This window comes from Mustela nigripes, chromosome 11 (genome assembly GCF_022355385.1).
Source record: "Mustela nigripes isolate SB6536 chromosome 11, MUSNIG.SB6536, whole genome shotgun sequence".
Lineage (NCBI taxonomy): Eukaryota > Metazoa > Chordata > Mammalia > Carnivora > Mustelidae > Mustela > Mustela nigripes.
The window spans coordinates 25,953,209-25,965,691 of record NC_081567.1 but is presented as its reverse complement, the minus strand read 5'-3'; the positions used below and the strand labels follow the sequence as shown (position 1 = coordinate 25,965,691).

The window sequence follows — 12,483 nt, the reverse complement described above, 5'->3', positions numbered from 1 at the left end:
GGGAGGCGGGGTACAGGTGATGCGTGTCTGTGGTCTCATGCGCTTTGGCGGGGGGAGCGCGGGGCTGGGTGTGTGTTTTCTCGCATCCTGGCTCCTCTGACCTCCACCTGCCCAGGAATCATGGTGTGTGCATGTGCTTGCCTGAGAGAACCAGAGGTTCCTAGCGATGCGCCGGTGTTCTGTGTGTGACCCTCCCACTGACACTGCGAATCAGGGAGCCCATGTTTCTGCCTTCTGTTTGATGCTGAAGTGAAACTGAGGGGGAGGTTTTACATTTTTAAAGAGCAAAGTCAGGGTCAAAACAGAGCCTGCGTAAAAACAGGCTCTAAGAAACCAAAAAGAAACAGACACATTATGATGAAGGCAGGTTGAGATTAAAACAACAACAACAACAATCCACATATTTGACTACATGTGACTCTTTGGCTGAAGTTTATTTAAATTCAGAAGAAGGCATGTCAGGCTCTACCTCTCTGGTACCTTCTGTCAGGAGTACTTGAGAGAAGGGGAGAGCCTTTCTCTACAGACCAGCCTGCCGCCACAGGCCAACCTTCCACCAGTACTGACACTGGCCGGTGCCAACAGTTAGTATGAAATATATGGCACTTTGTTTCATACCATACCCTGATCCCATGCCCCACGGCAGCCTTAGGATATAAACATTCTTTCTCTTCACCTTTTACAGATTGGAGAACTGAGGTTCAGTAATGTTAAGCAACTTGCCGAAAATCACACAACTAAAAAGTTGCCAAGATGATGATGCGTTCTGCCAACTTGTAAGCTCCGATACACGAGCGGGTGTTCATTCTATGCCTGAGGTTTACTCCATGTCCTGCACCATGCAGAGTGCCAGAGGCAGAAAAGATCCTTGCTCTTGGGCATACTGGGAGTGTTTTATCAAATTGGAGGGCTAGATGTAATGCTGCTTCCTCCAGGCAGCCTTCCCTGACTACCTCTTTTTCCCCCTCTGATACCTTGGGGCGTGCATCGTTGACACTGCCCTATTGTTATTGACGAAATGAACAATACCTTTTATGGCGCATTATGTTCCAGTCTCTATAGAAAAAGCCTTTACATGGTTTATCTCATTTAATCCTTATAAGAAATCTGGGAGGAAGGCCCTCTTATCATCCCCCCATTTTATAGATGAGGAAACTGAGGCATAAGGAACTTAACTGACGCGGAAAGCCTCAGATAAAAAGCAGCGGAGCTGGACATCTGTCTGATAGCTCCTTCAGGGTGAAGACTGTTCTTCCCTGATTTCCCCCCGCTCCAGCTCCGAGCTTCGCCCTGGGCACACCCAAGAGCTCAGAACTCCTTGCTGACTGATCTTCTCTCCCCTCATTTGAAAGTGATGATAAAACAAGATTTGGGGGTGAGGATGTGGAGGGAATCCCACACATCAGTTGGAACTTCCTTAGAGCTCTGGCTTTCAGTTAATGTGAGAGTAGGAGCCGTATTTAAAAAGAAAAAATCCTTAGGGAATCTTCTTCATATCTATTTTTCTCTTGCCCAGCATGGTTCCTGGTGCATAATAGGGTCCAATACATCTGTGTTGAATGACTGAATGAGCTTTAAAAATTCTAAAAGGACTTGCCGTTGTTGCTACAGCCGCTGCCGCTCGCGTACCCCGCCCTGTCTTCTGCATCAGACTCTGTGCGGATGCTTGAGGTGCTGTTGGTCTGTCTCAGGGCAGGAGGAATAATCTTGGCGACCCCAGGAGCTTGCCTTCTATCTCAGGTGATTTTTCATCTTGAAAACCTCACATAAGCTGTTTATGGCATCCATAACCTGCCCAGAGCTTTTAAACCTCTTTCTCTCATGGCTTTTTATGAGTTGAGATAAACAAACAACTCTCTCTCTCTCTCTTTCTCTCTCTCTGTCTCTCTCCAGGGACTTGGGGGCCTGGATCCTTAACCTTACTCTTTCAGCCAGTGGCCCCCAAGGTTGCTGAACCAGAGCATGGGCCCCAGAGGACCATGGTTAAACGTGTCATGTGCAGGAAGCAGATAACATCATTGTTGCTTAGAGGGAAAAAAAATGCAGCAGAGGCCTTGAAGCAAAAAAATGGGCTGGAGGGCGTGGATGCCGAGAGTCCCCAGGGCAGCCTCTGCTGGGATTGGGAGGCTCTGTTTAGACCCTGAGGAAGGGTTTTGGGGACACGACATGATGAGCTTGGGGACCATCTCATCCAGTCCATCATTTGGCCTTAAAAGAAACCAGAGTCCTTGGAGGGGAGCGCCTTGCCCAAGGTCATGTAGCATCAAAGTGGCCCTAAGATAATGGCCCTAGATAATGGTGCCTGCCTCCCCTGTACATGTTCTTTTCTTCCTATAAGACCCTGATCCCTATAGAACATCCAGGTGGTTACAGAAACACTGGCTGCTCCCCAGAGCCAACGGTGATACATGGAACCTTGGCTAGGCTCGCAGAGAGTAGAGATGGAAATAAAGGAATTCAAAGTAATAGTCCTGAGTTGCTGGATCAAACCTCACCTGATGTCTTTACTCTGAAATATTCAGTTGTATGAACCAGTAAACTCTGTTTTTAAGACAGTTAGAATAGAGGTTTAGTTCCTTACAACCGATATATTCCCGAGTGATAAACAGATGGCAGAAAGCCAAAGAAGCCTCTGTTCTGTTTCACTCATGGTTGGGCGGGCTGAGCCCAAAGGGACTGCCCCTATGCCTGTTCAGATGTCTGACCAGACTGGAGATACCCTGAATGCTGAGTCTAGTCTGCAGTGTAGAATCCCCACTAGCTGGCAGTTTATACCCTCAGTTCAGGGAAGTGGGTTGACTTGTGATGTGAGTCCAGAAAGCATTTTCTAGGTGGCCTCTACTACCTAGCACTCTGTGCACATCTCTAAAGTGACACTGACCTCATGCTCTTCAGTGCCCAACATCTGCATCTGGATCTCCTTTTTGACCCCAAACTTGTTGAAGGGGCGATGGAGCCTTACTCACCTTTGGGTCCCTGCACGTGGCCCCAGTGTGACACAAGTTTGATGTGTGTGGATTCTTTTTCTTTTTCTTTTTTTTTTTTTTTTGATGTGTGTGGATTCTTGATGAGTGGGTGAAACCATCTCTTTCCCCTCTCTGCCTCCTTCTCTGATAGATCCTGTTTATTCCTCCACTTTCTTCTCTTTCAAAATGAGGATGAGGTTTAAAGGCATAGCAGACAAGATGCAAGCTCCCCCCCAGTCCCTGATTTACAAGCTGCGGGTTTGATCTGCTATTGTATTCTCCTATGCTAAATCCTGTCTGGGATGCCACCTTCTCCCCCCAGCCGTCCACTCTCGGTGTGTTGCTGGGGTGTTTGGGTGAGAGGATGAGGGAGAGAGACTGGGAAGACTGAGTCAGAGTAGGCTGGGGATGAAACTTGAGTCCATTGGGATGGTCAGTCTGAACTCTCTTTGACAGAAAGGAAGCTCAAACCCAGGAGGAGTCCTCCTGGCTCAAGGTCACTGGGACAGCCCAGCCCAGATGGGAGAGAACTCCACTTTTCAAGGCAAGACCCATTCCCCCAGGAGCTGAACCCTGTACGGAAGGGAAGGCAGGCTTTAGGTTGGATTGGAGGAATGGCCTAGAGGACCGCTCAGGGACCAGACTTTGGACCTTGAAGCCACTAAGGTTGAGAAACTCCACGGAGCCCTCCTTACCAACCAAAGCACTTGCTTGCCAACTGGGTTTGGAGTCTCTTGGCTTGTTCGTCCTTAGGGACCAGAGAAGTGACTCAGGGAAGCACTTAGGACATCGCTGGCTCTAGAGGGTGGGGTGTGACTCAGGAGTCACTCACAGAGACTCATTCATAGCCTCCTCCCGGCCTCTTCAAGCCAGGGATCCAGGGACCCGCTGCGTAAGACCCTGCGGTGGTTCCGACACTCCCGGTAACGTTTCTTACGTCTCCACCTGCCCGGCAGTCTTTGTGCCCGTGGAATACACCTGGGCTGCAAACTCCAGGGCGGGGAGCCCGCTCCGCTCAGCTGCCTCGTGTTGGCTTCCCACACGGAAAGCAGGATCTCAGGACCCCCAGATGCTCCTGACCTCCCCTTGATTCTGAGCGCGCCCACCCTCACCCAGAGCTCCCCTGCTCTTCTGCCCTCGCCCCTTTTCTCCGTCGTGGAAACGGTCCCCCTCTCCCCCACCCCCCCCCTCCCCTTCCCCTGGGGGGGGGGGGTGCGTCCTCTCCGCTCGCCCCCACCCCCTTCCTTTCCCTCCTCCTCTTTCCTCCCTCGCTCCGCCCCCAGGCCCCGCCCCTCGCCACCCCGGCCCGCGTTCCGCACCCCCCACCCTACCTCCCCGCAAGCCCCCGGCCAGCCGCCACCCCCTCCCCCGGCGGAGGGCTGTGGGGAGGAGAGCCCCGCGGGCCAGGCCCCCGCCCGCCCTGCGCGCCCCCTCCCCGAGCGCGCGCGCCCCGCGGCCCCCTCCGCGGCCTCCTGCTCCCCGCCTCCCCGCCTTCCCCTCCTCCTGGTGACGTCCGGGTCCCTGCCCGTCTGAAAACTCCGCGCCGCGGCGGTGGAGGCGGCGGCGGCGGCGGCGGCGGAGGAGGAGGAGGAGCAGCGGCGAGCCGAGGCGGCGGCGGCGGCGGCGGCGGCCCGAGCGCGAGCCCGAGCGGCAGCCGGCGGCCGCGGGAGCCGCGGGGAGCGCGGGGGCGGCCCGGAGCGCCCGGGGTCCCCGCGCCCCGCTCGCCCGCCGCGCTCCGAAGATGGTGGCGGCGCCGTGCGCCCGGAGGCTGGCCCGGCGCTCGCACTCGGCGCTGCTCGCGGCGCTCACGGTGCTGCTGCTGCAGACGCTGGTCGTGTGGAATTTCAGCAGCCTCGACTCCGGGGCCGGGGAGCGCCGCGGGGGCGCAGCGGCCGGCGGCGTGGAGCAACCGCCCCCGGCCCCGGCCCCGCGCCGGGAGCGCCGGGACCTGCCCGCCGGGCCGGCTGCAGCCCGAGGCGGCGGCGGCGGAGGACGGGGGGCCCCGGCGCGGGCGCGGGGAGGCGGCCCCGGAGAACCCCGGGCGCAGCAGCCGGCCAGCCGGGGGGCACTGCCCGCGCGGGCGCTGGTAAGATGCCCTTTCGGCTCGCGTCCCAGAGGGAGGGAGGGAGGGTGAGAAGGAGACAGCCCCGACCCCAAGCTGCCTCCCCCCTCAGCCTTGAACCCCGGGCATCAGACTGGGACTCCCCAAGCCCGCCGGCTCCCCATCTCTTTCCCTGGAAGCCGGGGCGGGGTCCCTGCCGAGGCTCGGGGGGCCGTTTGGGCTGCCCCATCCCGAGTCTTTGGACTGCCCCCTTGGGGTCTGGGGAAGTTATCTCCAGAGGAGGCGCTTTGGGGGTTACCGGAGCCTGGCTGGGTTCCTGTTCCCCGTCACTCTTGCTGGGCGCCCCGACTTGCACTAGGCATGTGGGTGTTGGTGCCTCGCTCACTGTCTGAGTGCGTGGATCGTGCCCGGGATCCTCAGCCGCTGTTCATGGGTGGTGCTCACAGCATCTTTCTGGTTTTTGCTGAGCTGGGTGCGGACAACTCCGTGCCCTGCTTGCTTTCTTTTCCTGGTCTGAGACAGGGTCTAAGATCGGTGTCCCAAATCCCCAGCCGGCTCCCTGAATCAGGATTCGGGCTTGGGCGCCTGGTTTTACTTTAGATCTCCTGTCTGCCATGTCTGGCTGTCTGCGACTCCTGTCTCTACCTTCTCCGTCTCTAACCTTGTCCTCTCCTCGTGCCCTCCCTGACTTTCCTCACCAAGCTGTCCAGTGTCAGGGCATGGCCCCTTCTCCTAGATGGCTGTCTCTGGCTCTCTGTCTTGTGTGTAGCCGATTAATGTTACCAGCTGTGTGTCTGACCACATCATCACGACTTTGGCTCTTTCTGGGTTTTCTTTGCTTTCCTGGGGTGTGAACAGTCTGAGCTCTGAAACTGGTTTTTCCATAGACCATCCGGAGCCACCTGGGTGTCCTCCTATGATGTCCCCAGCTTCTCTAGTGATGTCTTTTACACCTTCTCTGGGTTGCCTTGCTGAGCCCACTGAGCTAGGACACACAGGACAGGAGGTCAGAGTTCCCAACTCTGGGACAGGCTGTCTGCACCCTGTGGGTGTGCGTGTCTGTCTTCAGGAATAACAATGTGCAGTGTGTCTGTCTTTATCTTCCTTATGCCATTTGCCTACAGGGGTCCTCCTAGCCCCTGGGGGACGTCAGATGTCAGGGGTTAGTTTCAGAATCCTTTGGCACTGAATGCATGTCTGTGTCGTTTGTTGCTCTGGGAGCAACCTTCAGACACAGCGTGCTGCTTTCTGTTCTGTTAAACTTCTTTGGAATCAGTGGTGACCCTCTTTGCCAGAGTGCGGCTCTTTGTGCCCCAGGAGGTGACGTGATGGCATTTCACGTTGCTGGTTGTCTGCGTGGGTAGCAGGTGGACATCTTTCCCTTGTTTGTGGGGAGGAGAGTGGAGGGAGATTCTTGATGGAGAACCAGAACATTCCCAATGTCCTGTGGCCTTGTAGTTCCGGAGAAGGGTCCTCGGAGACACTGCCTTTGAACTCCTGGGCTGAACTGTAATGTGTTTGGGCAGAAATGCGATTCGAGGTTGGTTCTGCATTTGGAGCCCTACTGGGAGGTGCCGTGCTGGGGGGTTTCAGGACGTACACTGCTGGCCCAGAGTGGGAAAACGCGGCTGAAGAAGGCGGCGTGGGGCTTCCTATACCCTTTGCATCTGGGATTCAGACAGGCACCGGGAGGTGTATTTGGGTGCAAAGACCACCTGTTGAAATAAATGGCAAGAGGGAAGGAGGCCTGGATTTCTTCCTGGGTCCTTGACGTTTTGGGTTCCCCATCCGCACCGTCTGTGTGCGCTCACTTCAGTACCCTATTCTCGCGCCTCCCAGCCCAGCCGCAGAGACGTTTGCAGTTGGGAGGGTAGGTGGGAGCATGTCGTTTCCTTTTTTTATTCCTGTTGGCATACCCGTTCCGGCAGCAGAGTGGCACTGCTTTTTGAAACTCCGCTTTCATCTGTGGGTTTAACTACTGTCCCCCGTCCTGGGTCTCCCCAGGTTTCAATTTCTTCACCTTTGTTTATAGACCTCGATTTTTAAAATTTTATTTATTTATTTATTTTTATTTTCCTCCCTTCCCTGAGGGTGTCTGCCGTGCTGTTGTGAACTGTTCTGTCCCTTGGATTTGTATTTTATTTTATCTGCTTGTCTGTCTCCTCTTTTCCCTGCCCCATTTCTACCCCCATGCCCTGCTAGATCCTGAAATCACAGCGTAGACCTGCTGGAGGGATCCGGGGGTCTGTCCGGTCTGTCCTCTAGCCGTGCCCACCCAGCCCCTGCCCTTCCACGGAGCTCAAGGAGACCAGAAGGGGGCAGGCTGTTCCCAAAGTCCAACAACACGCCCGAGTTTGGGCTGCCGGGCTGGGAGAGGACCAGACCTTTTCGAAAGCCACTCGGGCCCTTGCAACACGTGGTCTGTCGGCAGCCCCTGCCGGAGTGCTAGCACGATGCCTTGGAGGATAGATTCAGGAGTGGGACGTTAAATTAAAAAAAAAAAAAAAAAAATTCCTGGGATTTTCCAGATGGCTCTCTCAAAGAGCCGGTGAGACACATGCTTGGGACATGATGCTTCATCTCTGTGCTCTCTTGAGGCTGGGGTGGGGTTGGGGTGAGGCAGGTGCAATTCTTGCAGGCAAAGGGAGTCTGTGGCCCCATTGGTGCTGCTGGAGGTGCTGGTGGGTGTGTCCCAAAGAGTGTCCGGCAGGCAGTGTCCAGAGCGTTTTCTAAGCAAGACCTTGCTGCTTCCTTGTGCCCACCGTCCCAGAGTCTCTTCACTTGCTGCCTTTTTTGTATGGGGAGCGGCGCCCCAGTAGAGGGACCTGATTGTATTTTTGGTGCATTTTAAAGAGCCAAGAAGAAACATGCAGTTTCTAAGCAGAGTCAGAGACAGCATGAGGATAGTGACGAGATGGGCATATCTATCAAAGATTTGCAAGCTCCTGTTTCCCTCTCTGCCTCTTCCAAAGCTCTTAAATATTAGAATTATCGAGTGGCTTAGAGCGGAGTTGTGGCTGAGACACCGAGTCCTTCACTGGGTCTCCTATAAGCTGTGGCTTTGACTGTCATCTCAGAATTCAAGAGACAGATGGGCTCCCTTCAAAAGGGAGGAAACACACTGGGGAGAGTGTCAAAAAGATCTCATTCTAGGTTCTGGAGGGATTGGGGACAAATGAAAGAGAGCCGTGTGTGTTCACATAACGGACGTTTATTTTCTTACCCTTCGCCTCCTGTGATCCTCTCGGAGTCCCGTTTTTTCCTTGCGCCCTTAGATCATTTGCTATCCGGTAAGTTTCATTCAAGGAGGGAGATTCTTCATTGCCCTTCCGTTGCATGTGCATCCTTAACGTCGGGTGGGGTTTCTGTATCGTCTGACCCCGTGGAACTGTTGAATTTTTTTTGGCAGAAGTTCCTCATACTTCACATGACTCAGATAACTCAGGACTTTTTCAGAGGTTGGCAGTGACTTTGAAAAATTAGTTCACTGTATCCAGATCACCTCTGGTTCTAATGGCCCGAGAGGTGTGGCTTCTCAGAGAGACCAGAGAGAACAGAGGGTATTTTATTGATGGCTGGATTTTCTTTTTTTTCACACTCTCAGTGGGGTTTTATTTTGCTTGAGCAATACATTACACTTTGTATACAGAAATATGCATCATTGAACAATATTTATCTTACTGCAAATGTTGCCATCTGCTTAATCATATACTGGAAAATGCTAAATAGAACAGATAAATAAAAGTAGAAATTATGAGACACATAGGTGTATATATGTAATTGTATATGTGCACTTTGCCTCCCTTCTATCTCGCCACACTCTAGATATTCTCTCTCGTTTATCAATTCTTTTTCTTTTTAATCTTCTCCAAGTTTATGTGACAAAATACTTGGTGTTTTGCAAATAAGAAGCCAAGGCATTAGTCCCTGTTTGCTGGGGATTGTCCAACTTTGATCCATGGTCTTAAGAGGAAGGGAAATTTGGTGTTTTGAACTGAGGCATCTGATATTGCACATGTGTGTACGTGTGTGTGTGTGTGTGTGTGTGTGTGTTTCCCCAGAAAACAAAATATCCTTAAGAATATCTCTGTGGGGATGCCTGGGTGGCTCAATCAGTCAAGCATCTGCCTTCAGCTCAGATCATGGTCCCAGCATCCTGGGATCAAGCCCTTCATCAGGCTCCCTGCTCAGCGGGGGAGTCTGCTTCTCCTTCTTCCTCTGCCTGCCATTCTGCCTACTTTTTCTCTCTCTCTGTCAAATAAATACAACCTTAAAGAAAAAAAAAAGAAGAAGAATATCTCTGTAGCCAGGAGCTGCCCTCTCACGCAGACTGTGTATGATCCGTGGGACCATAAATTTGTATGTAGAAAGACAAAAATCCATGGTGCCGCCATCATCAGACTGCACAGTGTGCGTGGTGTAATGGCTGACCTTCTCTCTGTCTCTTGGTGAACACTGCCCTGAGTCTTATCCCTTAGGAGAATGCTTCCCATTTTCTTTGCATTTCTCCCATTTCTATGGACCGTGGTCCCCATCTATCAGTACCAAGAAGAAAAGATCTTGGGCAAAACTAAAAGTCAAACATAAACTTAACCCCAGCAAAACCCGAGCTCGAAGGAAAAGGCATGGGAGCAGGAGGAAAAAGTCCTGGGAAATGGGTGCCAGGCCCCAGTTCCCAGGAAAGAGACCATTAAGTGTCTTTGCGTCTGACACAGCTGGGTTCAAGTCGGGCTCTGCTCTTGGCCACCTCCATGACCTTGGGCAAATCCTTCTGCTCTGCTCCTCTGACTATCCGAGCTACCGCCAAGGGTCATGTGAGGATGAGATGTATTAATACATGTGAACTGCTTGGGGCCTGGCACACGAACACGCCGCAGTGTGAGCTGTTGTTCTTGCAAAGAAAATCTTAGTATGTTTGAAAGTAAGCAATTTTTTGCAATTATTCATTTTCCCATGGAAAGTCGGCTTTGAGTGAAAGCCAAGGCAGGAGAGTGAATCCAACACCCGGGAGTGAGCTCGCCTTGGAGCAGGGTGGAGTGTGGTCGAGGGAGGAGCCCTGGTACTTACTGAGTGCCAGCTGTATGCCAAGCCTCCTTTAGATGTTTTGCACACATTATCTTATTAAGATGCTCCCGCACACACACACGCAAAAGAAAACGAAACGAAACCAAACGAAAAACCCAGGACAGAAGGAGATTGCTCTCCAACTTACACAGAAGTTAAACTAAGGACGCCTGGCTAGAAATTGTGGGTCTTTTGAGTGCTGGTTGCGCGGCAGGAAAAATGAGGACTTGGCAGCTATTACCTTCACCGTCTCAGTGAATCTCCCCGACTGTATGGGCTTGGACTGTGGCTGTCCCCCCTCTCACAGCTGCGGAAACAGGCTCAGAGAGGCAAAGCAGTGCAGAGTCGGGGGCAGAGGGGAGAGTAGCAGAGCGGGGCAACAAACCGAGGTCCGCCTTAGTCCAGTGGACCCATGGGTTTCTGAGTGCCGTGTCTGCGCTGTTCTTTGAAAAACCCCAGATGCAGCCACGTGATTCCTGGAAGTCTTCATCCCACTTCGCTCAGTTCTGACTGCAGATTTCCAAAAATGTGCTGACCCTAGGAAAAGGAGCAGATAGGCCGTTTTTGTGCAGTCAGACCCCTAAATGATGACACAGGGAGTAACAGTAACAGTAATGAGTCTCCATGTGGCAGCTATAATGCGCTGGGCACCATTTAAAGCCCCCTTTATGCATTAACCCCTTTATTTTTTCATTGAATGTGTATTTTTGTCATCCCGGTTCTTACTATAACCAAGCCCCGTCCCGGGTGTTTTACAAGCGAGAACTCATTTAAACCTCACACGATGGAGGAAACTGAGGCAGAGGGAGGAGCTTAAGCGACTTTCCCAGGGTTCACCTTATAAATGGCGGAGCCAGGATTTGAACGCAGACAATCCAGGCTCTTACCCGCTCTGCTCTTTCGAGGGTCCCTAACCTCAGAACTGCAGAACTCATTTAAGGAGGCGCCTAGGTAGTTGATACGGTCAGGAAGCCCAGTCCTGAGCACAGGATGTTATGGTCCTGAGCGGAAGGTATCACCTGATGGTGAAATGTGCAGCACACATATGAGGGTTGAACTTGACCTGCTGTGCTGACGGGAGGAAGGAGTTTTGAATTCAGCTCTCTCCAGCCAGGAGAGGAAGGAAGGAGAGTGCTCTGCAAGGCTCCTGGGCCAGTGGAAACAACCTTTCATTCATCCTCAGTGGGCTTCCTGCTTCTCCGCCAGCTCAGTTCAGCTGCTCTGTGGTTCTCTCTGGAGGAGCCTCTGAGGAGCCCGCCAAGAGCCCGGGGAAGGCAGGGATGTATCTAAGAATGTGCAGGCTGATTGTCTCCTGGGCACTTCCTTCCGCCTGCAACAGAAACTACCCGTTTGCACGCAGATACTCATCAGGTTGTGTCCCTGTGGTTAGGGTTGCCCCCTCCCCCACAGAAGCAGCATGTTGAAGAGAGGGTGGCAGGGAGAGGGGGGACGGTGTCACCTTAACCAGCGCCACACTGTTCTGAGCAGGGAACCTGGCCTTGTCAGTGTCAGGGCCTAGGAGCGCAGACCCCCAGCCAGGAGGGGAGGAGGAGGCACTGAAGGGCATTGCTTGAGTCTCTTCTGAAGGAGGATCTGCCCCTCCAGGGCCTCTGGGGACAGGGAAATGAGTCTGTTCCATCTCTGGCCTGGTTTGTCCCAGCCCAGATGACGCTGGCTTATCTGGGTATCTAATCCAGGCTCATGTGTCTCTGGGTGCTAATGACTAGCATTTCTCCTCCCAGCGAATCCTTTCCTGTAATCCTTGGCCCTGAGCAACATTGATTAAGCCCAAAGGAGTCAAGCTCACGGGGTGGAGAGCTGGCTACGGCTGTCCCGTACTCACGGGGTGCAGACATTGTAACCGTGATGCTAACCGAGGGGAGGGCGAGCAGGATTTCTCTGCGTTGGAAGTTTGCCTTCTACCAGATGCCGCGGGAGGGCATGATTTTAGGAATTCTTACAACTGTACGTTAAAGGTGATCTCTGTTTTACTGATGACAAATAATAAAAACTAAGGCAAGAAGTTGCATAAGTGTTGACCAGCTGAAAGTGGTCAGTTACAGGGATTGAAGGCTGGTGGTGACATTGATTAAGCCCAAAGGAGTCAAGCTCACGGGGTGGAGAGCTGGCTACGGCTGTCCCGTACTCACGGGGTGCAGACATTGTAACCGTGATGCTAACCGAGGGGAGGGCGAGCAGGATTTCTCTGCGTTGGAAGTTTGCCTTCTACCAGATGCCGCGGGAGGGCATGATTTTAGGAATTCTTACAACTGTACGTTAAAGGTGATCTCTGTTTTACTGATGACAAATAATAAAAACTAAGGCAAGAAGTTGCATAAGTGTTGACCAGCTGAAAGTGGTCAGTTACAGGGATTGAAGGCTGGTGGTGAC

General features: G+C 52.9%; 1 protein-coding gene across 1 annotated transcript in view; it reads left to right on the top strand.

Moving 5' to 3' along the window:
- The first annotated feature begins 4,673 nt into the window (after positions 1–4,673).
- XYLT1 (xylosyltransferase 1) overlaps positions 4,674–12,483 on the top strand; it is a 297,901-nt gene continuing 290,091 nt past the window's right edge. The window contains exon 1 of the mRNA XM_059415242.1: positions 4,674–5,052. Coding sequence (XP_059271225.1) covers positions 4,708–5,052 — 345 coding nt within the window. The 5' untranslated portion in view covers positions 4,674–4,707. The remainder of the gene's footprint in view (positions 5,053–12,483) is intronic.